At 41.3% G+C, this 19663-nt stretch overlaps 1 protein-coding gene across 1 annotated transcript in view; it reads left to right on the top strand.

The window, feature by feature from the left end:
- The first annotated feature begins 526 nt into the window (after positions 1-526).
- Positions 527-19663, top strand: part of CPE (carboxypeptidase E) — a 55233-nt gene continuing 36096 nt past the window's right edge. Inside the window, exon 1 of the mRNA XM_035552828.2 lies at positions 527-854. Coding sequence (XP_035408721.1) covers positions 578-854 — 277 coding nt within the window. The 5' untranslated portion in view covers positions 527-577. The remainder of the gene's footprint in view (positions 855-19663) is intronic.

Below are 19663 nucleotides of genomic sequence, written 5' to 3'. Positions count from 1 at the left end.
TGAGGAGACATTTCTTCTCAGAAAGAGCAGTCAGGCATTGGAATGGGTTGCCCAGGGAGGTGGTGGAGTCACCGTCCCTGGGGGTGTTCAAGGAAAGGTTGGATGTGGTGCTTAGGGACATGGTTTAGTGGGTGACATTGATGGTAGGGTGATGGTTGGACCAGATGATCTCGGAGGTCTTTTCCAATCCTAACGATTCCGTGATTCCATTGCAAGTGGCTCCCCCGGAGCCCCATGGAGGAACCCGGGATGTCTTCTCCGTGTGAGCAGCCTCCAGCACCAGGTCGTGCCTTACCCGTGGCTTTCTGCGGTGCACCAAAGCTACCTCCAGGACCTCCGCAACCCCCCCTGAGCCTTAACTGCCCCAAGACATGCCCCATGGTGCAGAAATGCAGCCCCTCTCCGCCCCCGAGCAGCCCGATCAGCAGCAGGTGCCGGCGGGGCTGGGCGGCCCGCCCCCTCCTGCGGCTGCTGCGGCTCCTCCCGCCGCCCCTCCCTCCGTCTGTCCGTCCGTCCGTCCGTCCTTCCCTCCCTGCCGGGCCGGCGGGAGCCTGTGTGTGTGCGTGTGTGTGCGGGGATGGCGGCTCGGGTGCTGCTGGCTCTGTGCGGGCTGCTCGTTGCCTGCCGGGCGGCCGAGCCGGCGGGGGCGGGCGGCGCCAGCCGGCGGCGGCGGCTGAGCTCCGAGGAGGGCATCTCCTTCGAGTACCACCGCTACGCCGAGCTGCGGGAGGCGCTGGTGGCCGTGTGGCTGCAGTGCCCGGCCGTCAGCAGGATCTACACGGTGGGGCGCAGCGCCGAGGGCCGGGAGCTGCTGGTCATCGAGCTGTCCGACCGGCCCGGCGAGCATGAGCCCGGTGAGGCGGCGGCGCGGGGACGGGCAGGGGGACGGGGACATTTTGTGTGAGGGGGGGCGCGGACCTCGGGTGCTGCCACCCCCGGAGGGAAGAGCCGGGATCCTGAGCGGGGCACCTGCGGTTGTCCCCTCACCCTTCTGTGGGTTTCGGAGCAGGCCCCGAGTGCCGGGTTTATAGCTGGAGATGGGCTCTCCCCGGAGCGGGTCCCTGCAGCCCTCTGAGCTGGACCCAACTTTCTGCATCCTTAGGGGGTTACGTTTTTAGTGACCGCTTAGGGCTGCAGGGGGGGAGTTTAGAGGTCGTTTATTGGAAGATAGAAGAGGGAGGCAGGGTAACAAAGCATCATCTTGCAATAAAAACGCGTAGGAATTGCACTGAAAGCCACACAATTTATCTGTGGTACGTTGCCATCTCAATGCAAAGGGTGATCCCGAAGCTAAGGCTTAACCTGTCACAGCTACGTAATTTGCACGCTAAAACGATGCACGGCTCCTGTTGTAACTGAGTTACTGGCAGGGGACAGTCCGCTGCAGCTCTTTTATCTGCTGCTTCTGTCAAGCCAGCTGAAATGGGGTGAAAAGGAGCTCTGTGTGCAGTCAGAGATGGAGGCTCCTTCTCCTCCTCCTGCTGCTGCTGTTGGGGATGTGGGGAAGGGCTCGTCGCTGGGCCCAGGGAGAAGAGAATCCGGCTTTATGTCACTGAGCGATATCAAACTGCAGAAACGAACGTTTCCTTTGGACTGCATCCACACATAAGCTGCGGGGAGCACGAAGGGTGTTCCATGCTTCCTACAGTGTGCTGGGTCCTTCACAAAAGGAGGCCCGTAGATGAAAAAGCCACATGTTTTAATGCCCAAATCACATGTCGGGGAGTGTGATGAGCACTGGCGATCTGTAGTGGTAGATGCTGAAGATACTGTGTTTGTGTGGTTTTCTTTTTTTTTCCCCCAGAGGATTAACCAGGATTTGAACCAGAGCATGCTCGTTGTTTTATTTAAACCTTCTGTATCCTTCTGCGAGGTATGGGGCATTGCTCAGAAAAGCGGAGAGCTGCTGCAGCCTCTGTTATCTGCAGTAGCACATGAGAGACTTGGGATCCCTTCACGAAGGACAGACTCATGCCTAGCTAGGGCTGTGCTCCTTTGAAATAATCATAAAGGCACTGACAGCGTCTGTGCTGCTCTGTTCCAGAGCCCAAACACCTCGCCATGATGCTCATGGTTGTATTAGAGGGGTTTTCTACTTAATAATGTGCCCTTTCTTCTGCTGTGCAGTAAAAGGTAGCACTGTTTGTTTTCCTGTGTGAGCTTTTTTTAAGCTGTGCATTAAAAGAAGTGGAGCCTTGTACCAGCCTTGGCAGGAGCTGTGAGGCTGCTTTTGCAGCTCTTACCTGAGCAGGGGGATCCTTGCTCACTGTGAGGAGCCATGCTGGATTCCCAGGGCAGAATAGGAATATTTTGTGTGATTAAAGCTTCCAGGATCAGGACCCATCTGATTTATCATCATCTGTTATTAAAAAATGATCAGAAGATTCATAGACACAGGCATGCATATAGATTTTTTTTTTCTTTTTTCATGACAGGTTAAGGAGTTGTTATTCCTGAGCATAACCTGTTCCTACAAGATAGGATATATGTCACAAGGTTTATTTTTAAATAAATATCTGTGTAAATGAGATACAACTTACTGGTTTATGATCAGTAGAGACCTTGTGCATCTGTAAGCCAGGTGAGTATGCAGGGATGATACCAGAACTATCGAGTGAGCTGCCATGAAAAAACACAAAAAAAATGTTTCTGCTCACTTAGTGAGCAAGTTCATGACAAAATAAATCCGTGAAGTGTCAGCAGAGCATCAATAAAGATGCTTTATACTGAGTAAAGAGGCTTTGCACTGAGTAAATCAAATCCAGCGCATGCATGCATTACATAAGCACACGTATGTTATGCCCATGCAGTGTTGTGTGAGTTCATTCGGTCACACATGGACATAAGAATCAACTTCTGTTTTAGAATATCAGCTATTTTTCAAAATAAATTAGTAATACATATGCAATATTGAAAACAAATTCAGGAGAGAAATAGAAAAACAAATAGAAACATACAGAGCAACTGGAAGAAATCTTTAATAAGCAACCAGAGTGAATCATTAAGGCCTCATCTTTTGCTGGAATAAATATACACTGGGAGGATTTTTTATTTTTATTTTTTTTTCTGAAGACCTGATACTACATTAGAAACCGGAGCAACTCCATATGAGCAAGTCTGATTTCTTCCATAAGCATTTACAAGTATCTTGGCAAATCTTTGAAATACAGATCAGTTACTTGGAGGGTCAGAGTTGCTGAACTTTTCCCAGAGACATGCTAAATGTCAAAAGTGGGAGAGTGCTGAAAGTTTCTGATCCTATGTTAAATGCTAGGAGAATGTGTCGCCTTCTCTGCAGATGTGAGTATTCATTACCCATGTTTCCGTTTTGGTTCATGCCACAGAGAGTTTGTTCTAGTATTTTGTGATTTTTTTTGTGGCGATAGTTTCTTTAGGCTGATGGAAAAGAAAGTATTGAATAAGGAGAAGTAAAACCTGGAAATGAAGATGTCTGAACTTTACCAAACAGTTCTACGCTGAGGAAGCTGTGCCTTGCAGAAAGTTAAGGCAAAGCAAGATGTGAATGAGCCTATGTCAGTGGTTAGGTGTAAAAGGTGTTATATGACCTGAGACTCAAAGCGATCAAAACATTTTGGAGTGGTTTTGATTAAGGGAGAAAATACAATTTGGTCCCCATGCTTGCTAAAAATTGGCAAAGTTGACAGAAGACAGCAGAGGGCAAGGCGAGATAAAGCGAGGAGAAAGAGATGATGGGAAACTGATGATGAACCAAAGGAAAACCGAGAACAGTTGACAGTAAAGCACAGGTTATTTCTGGGACAAAGTAAATAATGTTTTGCCTTAATTGCTGTGCAGGTACGACTACCTGCAAGTATAGCAAATAGACACTTGCTTTGGATGTCTGATGTTCTGTTGAAAAGACACTAAGTAGATGCTGATCTCTCAAGGCTTTTTTATGACTATAAATAAGCTCATTTTGGGCATAAGTTTGTATTCTTTAATAGCAGTGAAATATATTTAGAATCGATTAATGCTGAAAGCAGTTCCTCCACCATTAATGTTCAGCCACTTGTTTAGGCGTGCTGCCACTTCTGACCCATTTGTATCATTGATTTTGGTGGCACAGGATCAGTCCTCTCCATTACCGCTTCCCTTCTACCTGCTGAAAATGAGACATCTGAGATTCTTAATTTTTTGTTCTTTACCTGAAAAAGTTGCAACTAAAAATTTATCTCAATTTCTAATTTTTTTAAAAAGCAAGCAAAGATTTTTATATATATTTTTTCAGTGTTGTAGTTTTGTTATGAAATTCTGCGAGTAAAGATTATTAATTGGCTGGTTATGTGTGGTATAGATTACATGCCCTAAACATTTCTTTTGCATCAAATGGAGAGAAGAGAGGATGGATGAAAATACAGGCTTTGTGACAACAAAATGATCGGCAAATTTGTGGCATCTTCATCAAATTATTCGCGCTGGAGAAAAGCACACAGGAAATCCTGAGAATGTTGGCACTTCAAACACAATGTTTCGTAGTTTGTCAAGCCAGACTGTAGTTCAGAGGAGTTTTTCAATTTTAATGATATTGCTGTTCATCCTTCACCTCACAAGCGTCTGTGAAAGTGGGATGAGGTGCGAGCACGCCGTGTGTGAGGTGGGTGAAGGACGCCTTTGCCCGGCTGCGGGACCCTGTGGGTGTGATGGAGGCGGGCTGTGGGCAGCCTCGCTGGGCCTAGTCCGGCCACGTCGACCTCTGGCACCACCGCTCTGTACAAGACCCTGCTTAGCACAACAGGGAGGTGGGCTGGGTTGGTCACTGGTGGCACAGAGCCAAAATAAGCTGCTTGGCTTTCGAAATCCTGTGGTGTCCCCCTGCTCCTGTGCTGGCCCCACAGAGGAGCCCAGTGTTGGGCTCTTACGTGCCTCTGCCCCAGCCTTGCCCCGCAAGGTCAGCAAGCACTGGAGCCAGTTCCTCCTGCAAAAGTGTAATTAAAGTCTGCCTGAAAGAGAAGTGAAAACCATGTGTCTGCTGTGTATAAATGAGTGGGGAAATCCAAGATCTGTCTGATAATACAAAAATTGTACCTAGGTCTTATTTCTGTCATTGAAGCACTCCTGCACTCAGCTGTGGTATCAGCCATCTGGGGTAACACTTGCTGGGACAAGAAGTTGTGGTAAGTAAACCTGACAAATACATGGTGGGGAGAGTGTTGTTCACAATGTTTGTATTTCAGTGTTGAACAGAAGCCCGTATAATATTTAATTTTTTTTTTAAATGATTTTGGCAGTTTAAGATTGCTACGAGCAAAGTGTTGCCTTTTTTTTTGGAAAAAAATACAAAACCAGCAGCAGCAAGGAGGCACAGCCGCACAGGAGGGTGCCGTGGTTTCGGCATAGCGTGGGCAGGATCCTGCTGTGCTCCTGGAGCACTGTGGGGACACCACTCAGTGTCACCTTGGGACCTGACGGGCTGCTCCTCTTCAGCTGGGTGCATGCTGCGCTGGGGCGGGCAGCGAGACGTGGTAGCGGTGGTGATGTTAGGAAGCACGCTGTTTGTCTCTGGGTTACGGTGATGTCGTCAGGTGATGCTGCTCTAATTTTGTCACTTACAGTTAATTGCACTTGACTTTGTAAAGCTTCTTTTCCTTACTCTTGGAATTTACACATAAAAATCTTGTGAGCTATTTGATAGCTCGCATTAATGGGGTTGTGTCCAACACAAAGTCTACCTATTGCGTAGGTAGCCTTCTGCATTTGGATTTTATTTCTTTTTTGCATCAGGAAACAGTTTCTTTCCATCACAGGGATAAGCTACTCACCTGGGAGTGGTTGAGGGCAAAGTGGAGGCTGGCTGCACCTCACTCAGGCTGCAGGAGGCTGAGAGGCTGGAATTAACTTTCCCATGAATTTCAAATTTACTTGTCAGCACACAATTTTTCAAAAATAAAAAGATTTTCTTCCTTAAATAATGTGTTCTTGTTATTTCTGGATTCATTGTGTCTTCCTATCTCAATTTTAATGCTCATTTAAATATAGAGAGGTACAGAATGCCCAGAGAAAAATATTGTTGCTCACAAAACGGGTGCAAATAAAGGAGACGTAGGCACATTTATAGATCACATTTGCAGCTAATTGGTAATGCCATTCATGTTGCCATTGAAGTGGATGGAAATTCACAGTAAGCGTGGTTAGGCAGCTGTGCTAGACAGTCTCTGCAGTGTTTCCTAGAGATTTAATACCCTTTCTCCAAATTGCTTCACTGGCTGAGGTATTTCCATTTTTGTCAGATTGTTTAAAAAGGGTGAAGAGAGGCTATGTGTTACCTGCAGAAGCACTATAGATCCCAGCTACTGCATCTAAAAAGTTTCTCTTTTATTTTCTGGATTAACAAAAATGTCAAATGATCTGTAGTGAAAAAGGCTATAATCACAAGGAGCATAGCATGACTCCACAGAAGGCAGCTATTTTATTTTTCAGGTTTAAAATTAGTCTGGGAGTGTAAAGCATTCTGAGTTGGTTGGTCTGACTCAGACTGGTTTTGACAATCCTACTCCTTTTGAAAGTGCTGATTACTTTGACTCAATTTCTTTTAAAGATAACTTATTCTTCCCTCCCACACCTAAAGAATGCCATAGGAGTTCCAAATGAAGATAGGAGGTGAGCCTGTTCTGTTGTTGCTTGAGGTAAATGGATGTTTTGTTCTGGTGAAATGAATGTGAACTCCAGAGAACTAGTGAGGAGTATATGCAGCACAGTGATTTCCAAAGATTTTGTGAGATGTTTTGTTAAATATGTAAATTGTAATCATGGGATGTTTCAAAAAGGGACTTTGCTATTATATTGATTCTTAATTTACTCTATTCAGGGTAAACTATTTATTTTTCTGTAATTTAGAGATCAATATCTCAAACCTTTAAGTTACACTGAGGGCAAAAGGTGCAAAACAGGTCTTCCTATTTCATGAAAGCACATTTTTTGGCTGTAACAGTGGAGCTGCCATTAGGTTCATGCAACAGGTTAGTATTAAATCTAATTTAGAATTAGTTCTGTGTTCATTCTACCTAAGTTTTGTCTTTCAAAGGGGGTACAAGCCTACATGCTGTACATTCATATTCATACAATAATCTTTCTTTGCTGGTTAGTAGGTAGACCTGTTAGTTGGGCTGCAGTGCCCAAACATGCCCTGAACATCTCTCTTCTCTAGTGACTGTGAGAGCTGCTGACATTGGGCAGGCTTCTCACTCAGAAATGTGTGCAAGAGCTTGTTGGAAAGACCTGATGAATACCAGCCTCCATGTTTCATCATCTAAAAATTCTTGTTTTGCTGTATATGCTTGCTTTGAAAAAAAAATAGCTGTTTATTTACCCTACGTGATCTTTTCTCAGCAGATTAATTCATATTGTTAAGTCCCCATAGCTATTTTATTCATATTTGTCCATGTCATATGTCACATTTATATTTTCTTTTTAAACAAAAGTCTCATATGTGTATTACCACAGACTTTTGCTTATTTTTTCATTCAGTTCGGAGGTAAATTGGAAGGGTTTGTAGCTGAGTCCTCTTAAAATTTAGTGGAATTAGGGAAAAGTGAAAATTGGAGTGTGTACTTCAAGACTCCTGGGTAGGTAATTAAAATGATGGGTAGAGGTTTGAGCAGTGGAGTTGCATTTGTTTGGAGGTAAGTTGCAAATCAAAAGCCGGGGTTCACTGAAGTCAGTGGGATCAGGATGGCTGGCAGCTTGCTTTCTGGTATGCTGAGGCTAAATGAAGACACCAAAAGCCTTTGCAGTTAAAAGGCTGAAAACAAAATCTTACCAGGATAATGGTAGCAGGGATAGCTGTTCCTTACGTGGAGCCGTTTCGTACTGTGAACGTGAGCTGCCCGATATACAACCAAAGAAAGATGCTGCCCTGGCTGCAGCCTGCCTGCAGCGAGAATAGCCATCGTGTGCCATTTTAAATGCTTACACTTCCACGTGGATCTGCCTCAAAGCCAAGGGCGTTGTTTGGTTAGACGGGACGTGTGGCTGTGTGGCCAGGATTTAACAAACTGTTTTCTTGGCAAAGTCATCCTCGCCGACATGCCAATTTAATGATCCAGGAGATTTTTATGGTATCTGGAAAGTGTGACCCTGACCTTTGCCATATTGGCTTTCCAAACAAAAGAGAAATCGTGCAGTGCTTTGCTATGAGAAAATCTGCTTAGAAACAGAGAAAGCAAAAAAGGTAGTGAAGTATTTTAAAGATAAAACTTTTTGCATAGTTGTCGTCACTCTACTAGATAAATGAATAACAAATATGTTTTGTTATTGCATATTTTCCCCCTGAGATTTCTAGCTGCAAGACATATCATTTGAATGTCCTCCCACTTCTGCGTCCCAAAAGGGAGCTGTGTCATTGCCTTTCATTAGCACGTTGCTGTCCTTCAGCATTATGAGCTGTATATTCCTTGCACATCTATCATTCAAAATTAACTTCTTTACTTATCGTAAATTGAAGGTTTTGGGATTTTGGCTAGTTCTGCATTTTGCACAAAGGAATAGGTTTTGCTTAAATTTTTGCAAAAATTGGGATGGGATGAGTCTAAGACCTAAATATATACTTCTTACCCATGTAAAAATATGTTACTTAAAAGGGAGCTTTTTGGTAAGCTTACTCTGTGTCAGATCTTCCTCTGATACAAGCTGGATGGTGCTTTAATTTCTCCTACCACCCAGCTGATGAGCATCCATAAGTGAAACTGAAGTCGGTGGGAGTTGTACCTCTGAATCTTCATTATAAGCAGGAGGCTTGTAAATCCTAAAGCTCAAGCCTGCTTGCGTGTGTACCCTTAAAAAAGAAGGCTAAATGCAGCTTCCATTCTGAAATAGCCTGCAGTTAAGCAATGAGCGATCCAAATTTATGCTTTTCAGAATAAAAATTCTTCTTTCTTTTTTTGTGACATCAGTACACAGCAGGGTGGAGAGAAAAGGGAAGCTGTGGAGTCGGGAGCTGGGCTACTCTGTGTATAATCTTTTCAAACCGACATTGTAGGAAGTTGCTTTGCAGAGAAGTGGACTTGTGATAAAGGGTGCCTGACTTCTTTTCTGGCTTTACCACATTTCTCTTGTGTTTTTGGATAAGAACATCCTCTCCTTGTGCCTCAGCTTCTCACCTACGTGACGGGGAACATCATACTCCCTTGCTTTAGGTTAGCGTGTGCCGATGCCATGTGCCCAGTACATGTACCTGATAGATGGTGTGTGGCTCAGCATTTGATCTGCCTCCAAGACGCAGTTCCTACCTGCTTCCTCTCCGTTTTTCCAGTAGCAAGCAGCCCCAGTATTAGTGCTGGCTCAGCTATGCTAACAGGCATGTGGTGAGGAGGAGTCAAGAGCTTCTCCCCATTTACCTGCTGTGGATGTACATTTTTTTTGTTGTTTAGTGACCTACCTTGATAGGGTGGTACCAATTCTCCCTTTTCTTTCAGGGCTGGCAGGGAGAGTCGCAATAGAGACACCTATATTTGCTGCAGATATGTGTTACAGTTAGGGGGGCAAACCTGCAGTGGAAATAGTACAAATCTTTAGTGTATATCAAATAGTACAAATTTCTAGTGGAGAAACCTATAAATAAACAGAAATAGGATACTGCTAACAGCAGTCAATGCAAAAAGAAAAGTCTCTGATAATGTAACGCCTGAACAGAGAAGTTTAAGAGCCAACAAGCTCATCTGACTTGAAAATTGAAGAATTGTCTGAAATAGATGTAGCCATGGTGACAGAGAGGATTAGCAGCCTGAGACTGATTTCATTGGTCTGCTGCTAGCACAAGTCGCTTGTTTGAGCAGCATTAATATGTTGTCTCATGCTGCTTTATATGCTGGGACCATCTGGCATTAGTGGTATTTAAAGGTGCAGTCGTGTTATGGAAAGAGTTGGCCAACAAGGTTTGATTTATGCTTGTAAGACAAGTTACAAGAGTTAAGAGGTCTTTCAAAAACAGCCCCATGCCCTAAAAATATTCTAGAAAGTCACAGCGCACAGAGGAATGAAGTGAGGCTTTGGGAAGCCACGCAGGGAATTCCTGAAGTTTGTTTTATCTTCAGTCAACACAAATTTAAAGTATGCCCTGCACAAACATGCACTTTTGCATGTTTCTTCAGGTGTGTATGTGTGGGCAGCCACCATACACTTTGCAAAACGAAGCCTATACAGCTTGGAGCTGCTTGGGAGCCACAGCTCCAATACCTTGAACAAGCATGAGATCGTATAGGTCATCAGGTTGTGTATTAAGGAGGAAAAGTATCTCTGAGAGTTAAAGGAACAAAACAAAGCTGACCAAACAGATCCCCTCTAAGATACTTTGGAGTCTGCGCTTTCAAGAAACGGTCTATTTCAGTTTTTCAGTTTTGCTATATACTATTAAAAATACATTTCTTATCAAAGTATTTGATACTTATCAAAGTATTTGATAAGAAAAAGAGTTTTGTAGAGACTAAGATAAGATAACCTTATCTTTGATCTATTTATAGCTGTGAGTCTTCATCTCCTTTCCTTAATGCGACTGTAGAGTGGGTGTTATCTTCCAAAGGAGCTTATGCCACAGTGCTGACGTTGCACAGATGCTTGTGAATTTCACTTCTTTCCTTCTTTCCTTCTTTTTCTTTTTCTTCTCTTTTTTCTTTTTCTTTTTTTTTTTCTTTTTTTTTTTCTACTTGTTATCATGTTGCTTATTCTCAAGATTTTTCCCCAGACAGAGATGGATTGTTAAAGAGTGACCGGACAGAAAGTGTTCCCATCAGAGCTTCCGAGTTCCAGCGTGGAGGTCCATGTCTGTGCTAAGCATCATAACAATGCTTAAATGCATAAAAATGGAGGGAAAATTAGCCAGAGACCTTGTTCTCCTGTACAGACTTTTAACTTTGATTTCAACTTAGTTTTATCTTGTTAATAAATGCTCAGAAAGCATACGACTGGAAGCATTTTTACATTCTCAAATACTGACATTTTGTAGTTACAGATGAAAATGGTGCTAACAGCTACGTAACACCTGTCAGCAGATATTGATGTGATATCCGTTGGATCGTGGTGGTAGGTGCACTGTGTAACACAACAATAAAATAAAAACAAAGGACTTGGGATCTATTTCAAAAACCCTTAGGTTTTAAGGCTTTATTCTGGAGCTCTAATGCCAACATAAATTCTTATGATTTCACTTCAAATGCAAGACCCAAGAAACACACATCTGTGGGTGTTCAAGCTCCTTTAAATAGCTTTACAATTATTATATTTCATGCCTAATGTTTTTACAGCTTAGTCCTGTTTTCACTCTGTCAGAAAGAGTATAGGGCACATGACAAATGCTAAGTAACTTATCTCCCAAGCCCCAGTTCCTTGCTTGTAAGTCAGTTCAATCCCTGTTTTTTCATTTCTAAGTCAGTCGTTGAGTTGTGTCCGAGCCAAAGCTTGGGTGCAGTTTTGGGGAGCAGCTCACCCCAAGACCCACCTCGCTGTGACATGGTCAGGACAGCTGCAGGACTGCGTGTTGCTTTGATTCCTGCACAGGCTTCCAGTGCCACCTCGTCGTGGCTGACAACTTCACGTGCCATCTGTGTACATCCGCAGCACAACCAAGGTATGCCACGCATTTTTGCAGTGTTGTGACATTAAAATGAGCCTGAGAGGCTGTGACACAGCCCTCACGTGATTTCAGGCACTTCAAACTAAACAAACTTGCAAATAATTGCTTCATAAAGACACCTGGCGGGGCCATCTGGCTTTGTCCAACCATGGAGGTGATTGAAAGGCCCCTGTTCAGTGAGAGCATAAGGCACCCACACCACTGGGTGTAAGGGCTCGGCTGGGTGCCATTAGCAATATAAGCATGGCCATCATTACTCATTTCCAATTTTAAAATCAGAAGTTACAGTTTCTTGAAAATCATTTGTACTTAAAAGCGTAATTTCTGAGGCTATCTGTTTTGGCCAGGTGCTACATCATTCCTTCTCAGTATTTGGTTTGTTTCAGTTCTCCAGATACTGAAGTTTAACATATTAATATTTGTAATCTGGGAATGAACTCTTTTTTTTTTCTTTTTTCCCCCCATTCCATTCATTTCAAAGAATGGAATGCCATTTCCATGCCTGCTACATTGCCAAAGCACTTAAGGTAGCCTACTGCAGTTGATTAAACCACTCACAGATTATTTCAGTGCAAGGAAAGATGATAGAATTGAGAAACAATAAGATCTAAAATAGTGGTAGTGTCACTAACAGTAAGTATATTGAGTTGCAAAGTGCAATGACTTGGGCTGTCTGAAATTGAAATAGTTGCAAGTAGGCTGTCAGTCTCTGTAGTGTCCAACACAATTCTTTAGATTTACTGTTAATGTGAGGTGGGATCAACATACATGAATTTCTCATATATTTTATGATCTATTTTATTGGTAGCCCTGAAAACTAATGTTTTTTTGAAATAACCAGCCAGAAATGGCTAATGACAAGTTCTTACCACAATACCTTTGCAGTAGATCTATAGATCCATTTTAACAAGGTATTTTCTGTATTCAGTGGATTACTTATTAATTAATATCTTTCCATACTATGGGGGCAATATCAGAAACCTGTATTTAGAAACTGCTGAATTATCAAAAGGTGAAATGTCTCCTGTACAAAGAATCGATCAAAGCCTCCAGCAATATTCTTTTAAAATGTAAACAGAGCTGCTATTAGGTTTGTGCTTCCTATGCGTTGTCCTAGGGAAATTGCACCTTTGGAGAGTATTCCGGTGCTATTCCAGTAAGTCCAGTGAAATCAGTATATAAGGTTACTCTGGAGTGCTTAGGTGTTAGTCTAAGACTTGACAAAGGTTTAGTGCCCATCTACACCCCTGACAACCTCTGTGACTTTGAGAAAGGTATTTGGTCTGCCTGGACAATAGTTCGCCCTCTGGGACGCAGGAGCGGTGTTTGATGTCTGTGAGTTGCCCAAATACCACAGAAACTGGAGGTACTGATGGTCCAGTCTGTTATTCATTTTCTGCTTACCAGGAATTGAAAGGATTAAGATAATCTAAGCCAAAAAAAAAAACAACACAAGAATTTGACAAACCAGAGGAGGTAGAGAGTCCTGTTGCAGGTCCTGCTCGTGTTCTCTAGTGTCCTCTCTAATGACCGGAGTTACAAACACAGCTGTATTTTGCAAAAGGACATGTGAGCATCCTGACATGAACAGCTTACTACTTGCTTATTGCTGGTGCCTGTCACCTGGGAGCACTTCCCAGACTATTTCTATTAAAATTAATTGCATGGACAGTGAGTTATATAGACCTTACCTTATTGTTGGTTTAAAAAAATGTAGGCTGAAGCCTTTGTTAGCTCCTAGTTCTAACTGAGACTCATTGCATCCTGGAAACCTGTGAATGGCATACATTTTTTTGATACAAGGATTCATTTAAAACATTTTTCTCTATTGTTTCTTCCTCTTCATTTCTTTTCATCCTCTTCTCAATTTCTTTTCTTTCTTTTTTTCCCCATTTTTATTTTTAATTTAATTTTTATTTTTAAATCAATGCAGTTGTCCTTCAAAAGCAACCTCTCAAAATTCAGCAGGGGTGAAACAGAGCAGAGGAAACAGAAGAGACTAAAGAAAATGTGCTTTTGCTGCAGATTCTTTAGACTTCTGGTTTTCACCAGCCTTGCGGCTGCATTATAGGGTATGTTGAGATTGTGCTGTGTAGAAGGAAGCTGTAGTTTACAACAACAAAATGGCACGTTAGTAAGCAATCTGTTTTTAACATTGTGGTTTAGAGGAGAACTCGCCCTTTCTGCGGGAGGATCTCCAGCAGAATCTGAGGAAAATGAAAACAGCTGCAGCTGGAAATGTACATTAAAAATGCCAGGGAGCAGCCACAGGCAAGGATCCTTCTACATCCATTGTAGCTGTCATTAAATGTCCCTTTGAAACCTTTCAACAGAGGTAGAAATCCCATTTACATTTACATGCATAAAAGGGGTAGACAAGTAATGACATCAGTGTTTCAGCTGATGATCAGGAGATTGCTGCAGCCTGTAATCATCTGGGATCTGTCATTTCCAGATAGGAGCCTCTCAGCATAAGGGGCAGTAAGTGCACGGGGTTTCACCTCATTTGTACAAGTGGAAGCAAACCAAATGTTGTGCTAATTACACAATTAATATTTTTACGGAAAAATGCTGACTGGATTATTGAGATTTTCATGGGCAGTCTCAACATGAATATGGATCAAACTGCTCCCATTGCTTGTGTTTGAGGAGGGGTAGGATGATTTTACTGCAGTCATCCTTCTCTTACATTACCTTTGGTTGCCATTGTGTTAGTCTCTGTTATCAAAAACAAAACAAAACAACCCAGCAGCATTAGAGTTAATGCAGCATTAAATTCTCTTTGTGTTTACTTGACAAACCAGGTAGTGCATATTTAATTTTTGAAACAGTTTTTCAGAAGTGCAATAAGTGCATTTCAAGAAATACATATCAAGAGTTATTTCTTCCAGCTTTCCCATCAACTGTTTTACAATGATGAATGTATCTTCCAGCAAAGCAGTCAAAATTAAACAGCATGAAAATCTATGGGGATTTCAGTTCTGCACACAGTGAAGTCCATTGAAGCTTTGGCAGTGACGTCAAGGGATCCAGAGATTAACATGCTATCTATGCTGATAAGTACTGGGGGAGTGAGGCAAAAGGGCTAGCTGTATGGGTCTTCATCAGATATTATGAACAGATATCAATAACGTGAAGTAACAGGTTAAAAACAAACATTATTGCTGTTCATGTTCAGATGTACCTGTACATTTAATATCAAAAATCTTCCAAAAAGTCCTTGTAGAAAAGAAAAATTAAATCTCTAAGCCGTTGACTCTATAGAAAATCTGTTTCTTGGGAGCTGTAGCAGAAGCTTACCAATGTGATGAGTGCTGTAGCCGGTGAGCTGATCTTTAAAGCTCCTTGAATACTCAAAAGAGGGAAGTAAAATAAAATAAAGTAATTAAAAAAAAAAAAAAACACAAAACGTGACACTAGTCCTTATCTTAGGTACAATTTCACATTATAAAGTAGATACTTGACAAACTTCCCAGCCTTCCATATTCAAGCTGCAATTACCTTTTCATAGTGATGACATAAAATAGTGCTGCTGGCTGTCGTTGCCTCATCAGTGTGGTGTCAAGGAGCCTTCTGAATTATTGTGGGCAGGGCAAGAACCAGTCAATAGTTTTGAGATTTTGCTAATTCTGTTCTACAAGCAAATGAACCCCAGACCACAGGAGGATTTGTTTTAATACAAAATTTACAAATTAACAGACAATTATGCTTGATCCTGTGTTTGCAAGTTATTTTATACTGTTAATTATGTACAGTTAAAGGTTTAACAACAGATAATATATGAAGTCCATGCTATTCTCTTGTTTCTTATCAATAACGTTGCTAATTAGTGATGTTCTGACTTTCTTGATCTTATTAGCAAAACTTCAGTGTCCTTCAGTATGTGCAAAATTGATATTCTGATCGATTTTGTTTCCTGTTTGCTTGGCTATCCCTAGTAGCAATTATAAGTTCAGACTCCTTCAAAAAGCAGCCTTTCTTACTAAGCTCTTGGGGAAATAATAAACAAACAAACAAACAACAAAAAGCAACAAAGAAACCCTTCCCAATGCTGCTTTTTATTTTTAAATCCCTAAAAAAGTGTTTTTTTTATTCATTTGCATTTTGCTCTAGAAAAAGAAGAATGATCCTATGAAGATAAAAACAATGATGGCCTTGTGTGTGTATGTTTTTTTTTTTTTTTTTTTTAATTATTTGAAATGTCAACAAGTCTTGTGGCTTTAATTTGATATCCTGGTGTGGTCAACACTGTGTTGAGAGTGATTGGAATTTTCCCAGTGTCCAGGTTTCTCCTCAAAGAGATTTTTTTCTTAAAATAGTTTGGTTAATTAAGTTTTAATAAAAATGAATGAACACGTAAATTTTTCCAACTATTAATCAGAGTTGGAAGCATGAAAGCATGCTTAAAATGCAAGTTTGGCATTCTTGGTGCATGTTGCCTAAAAATTTTCTAGTAGTCTACGAAGTCTTTTTGTGGGTGATTTTCTGGCATATCTTGACACATCTTTCAAAGCTTCAAGCGTTATTATATGTTACAGAAAAAGATTTTCCGAACTTTGTGGCAACGCTATAGAAGCTGCAGTGTGCTCACGGGAGGCTTGTCTCTCTGAGCCGCGAAGTTTTGAGAGGAGCAGTGCCTCACAGCAAACAGGCCTGGCCTTCAAGACCAAAAGAAGGCGGCAGAGGATCAAGGTGACAGACAGCCGGGCACTGCTTGACTCTGGTGTCTCATCTCTGAGATGCTGGAGTGGATTATTTGCCCTGATGGGATGGCTGCCACAGCTTTCTGAACTACAGAGTTGCTACTAATCACTCAATTATACCCAAACTGTCACAGTTTCTGTGCTGTCATCCTGTGCTGAAGCAGGGGGTTGTCACACCAGCCTACTTGTTCGCCTTGTGAGGGTGAGGCCATTATCTGTAGCCGTGCAGACAGGGGTCACTAAGGAGAAGGGAAATGTGGAAGAAAACATCTTGAACTCTTGCCTTGCCTCTGATCCTCAAATAGTTTTGCTTTCCCAAATCTTTAGGGTGAGACCAAAGGTCTGACAGTGCTAAATAGAGTAGAGTAAATTTAGAATTTCCCATTTCCTTTGGCTGTGATAACTGTTTTTCTCCCATTATGGCCAGTGCTATTGATTGTGGCATTTCTGCCTGCTGCTGCGAGGCTCCCATGGCACTGCTTTCCTCCCTGCAGCAGCGATGACTTTGCTCTTAGCAGGATTCCCCAGGCAGAGTAGAGCTGCAGGTTGGTAAAGACCAATGTCTTCCATTGAAGTAGCAAGCTGAATTTTGCTTGGAGACTGTTTGGTTTGATATCTGTAGGTCTGTAGAAAAATGTGAAAGAATGGCTATGGTTGGTGCATCTATGGTTAACTTCCTACCTGATCAATATTTTTCTTCAGCATTAAAAACAACATTTCTATTCAGATCATTTCTTCTAGAAGAAAATTAAAAACTTTTAGATCTTCATGATGAAATGCAAGTAGCTGTAAAGTACCAGTACGAACATCATTTGTGAACTGCAAGTTAGAGAGAACGAGGAAGCCATTGCAGGAATATAATGAAAGAGTCACGCAGGGCCTGGAGGCACGCTGAGGACAGGAGCAGTAGCACGCTGAGGGCACTGAGCAGATTTCCCAGATCTCATGTGAGCTGCTTAAGAAGCAAGGAGTCTGATGATCATGGCAAACCAGAGCACCATGGGTAGGTGACAGACCGAAAGGTACCCCTAGGAAATGCAATTTCAAATGTTCTCATGGGCTAAGAAGCCTTTAAGATATACTGAGCCTAAACTGTGCTGCAGTCAAGAGCCTGCTTCATTTGCAATTCAGTAATTTCAAAGGGGGGAGAAAAAAACTTAAATAACTTTAACAGGAAGTAGTTTTAGAGAACGGGAACAAAAATATCAAAGGTAGCTTTCTAAAACTTTCTCATGTATTGAAGGGGTAAAAGCAGATAGGTTAGAGTCATATGACACATCTTGAATAACTGTTTTATTTCTTTCTCTACAACTAGAGAAAAGAAACTACCTAATGCTCAAATCTGTGAATGCTTTTTTTGATTAAAAGAAACAAAAAAAATTCTCCCAAGAGTGTTAGTGTGTTGCTATGTGAACAATTATAGCGCAGTAGCAGAAATTGTTTACTGAGTACCCACTATTCTAAGAAGGATTTTCTGTGGGCGGTATCAAAAGAGGAAGAAGTGTTTTGACTCCAGTTAAAAAGATCTGTCCATGTTGTGAGATTTCCTCAATAATGTTTACTCTGAAGAACCATGGCAAGCCTATTTAGCAAGACCTGACAAGACTCTAGAAATGCTGAGGGTTAAGAAGACATTAAAGTACAATTTCGTTATTATTGAATATTGATCAATAATGTAATGTAATATATGTGTGAGAAGGACAAATTTATTCAGAAAAGAGAAGCACAAACCCGTCTCTTTGTAGGTGTCTACTACTTATGTTTTGTTTAGTCAAGTGGCGGAATCCAATAGTGTTGATGAAAATATGTTAATAGAGGTTTTTCTATATGTTGTTAGAAATTTTTTCTGAGGTTCTTATGAGCTGACTGGGAACATTTGTTGCTTATTTGTGTTGCTAGCCTATGTTTAAACCTGCAACTCCATCACTGTTGTCGCCCACTTAGGTAAACAAAACTAGTTCCTAGAGCTTCCTAGAGCACTTTGGTTGCTGAAGGTGAAATCTGGAGAGAGGACCAGGATAAGCAACCCATTTGTTAAGGATGTGCCATGAAATCTTTAATAGGGACAGATATGACTTTCTTATGTTTTTTTAATAATCTGGAGGTTGGCACCCTCAGAAAGAGAATATCTTTAATGATGTGAGGCATTCATTCCCAAGGGATTGGAGGTATTGTAATATCCAGGTATTCTCTGAAGACAGGAAAGCAAAGAAATCCTTTGTCTAAACATCTTGCTTTGCCAGTCTTGGTAATATTATTTATTAGGTTTTCCTTGATAATTTGGTGTGAAATAATATCCCTAGCTACACCACAAAGATGATGTTGATATGGTCATTGTCTTATTGATGACACTACATTAGTAGACTTCTTAAAATGTATTTTTTTCACATTTCCCTAATAATTAAGTTAAATTTATTGAAGTAGACAAACTTAATATTAATTATTATCATTTAGTTTGTTTTCTTTCTTCAAGGACATTTTTAGTGATTAATATAAATCTTAACTGTAATTTTAAAGTTTTTTTTCTCTATTCCATCCTTTCCTACATTATTATTCTGTTTTGTCAGAACTCTGGAAGGAAATTCCTGAGCTTTTGGTTTTCCCATGTAAGTGCTGAACTACATTTGACACGTCAACTTATAATGTTGTCATATTGTCATGGTCGTAGTTTAAAGCCTGTGCCTCTGTGGGATTTCCTCAGGAACCAGGGATCATAAGCAGTGTTTGTAGATATACTCTGCAGAATTGAGTTTCACTGATAAGTGGAATGTAAACAATGAATTAAGAAGTGTTTATAGTTAATTATTAAGCATTATCATTTTTGGCATGATCAGAAGGAAAAGAACTAGGCAAAACTCTTCATAAAAGTGAAATCACAGTATATGTGATGTTTTGATAAATTTGATTTATTTTACTTTTGAAAGTAACCTGTACTTGAAGTCACTGTTAAGGATAACTTTTCCTTAATCAGGTTTGCTCTACTTAAAACAAGGATGGATGCATTGTTCCTGGATAGTAAAGTCAACACAACAGTGGAAGAATGAGCTGGATTTTGTACAAACATTCATGCGCGGTACAGCTACTTTAATTGGAAGTAGAAAGTAGTTACAGGATTTTTTTTTTCAGGGGAAAGAATACTGTGATTATGAATGTGATACAAAAATGTAAGGTTAAATATGGTTCATGAGGAGCACTGCTTAATTTTAAAGCACTAAGTCTGTAGAGGTAGCAGCTAGAATAAATTCATTTTTTAATATATAAAACTGATACAAAGCAACACACAAATGCATGTGATGTTCCAATGGTTCTTAGCACTTGAAAAAGAATCGATTGTGATCCTCTGGGAGGCTAAGCACTACTTACACTTTACCACTTG

Source organism: Cygnus atratus, chromosome 4, assembly GCF_013377495.2.
Source record: "Cygnus atratus isolate AKBS03 ecotype Queensland, Australia chromosome 4, CAtr_DNAZoo_HiC_assembly, whole genome shotgun sequence".
Taxonomy (NCBI): domain Eukaryota; kingdom Metazoa; phylum Chordata; class Aves; order Anseriformes; family Anatidae; genus Cygnus; species Cygnus atratus.
This window is presented reverse-complemented; position numbering and strand designations above follow the sequence as displayed.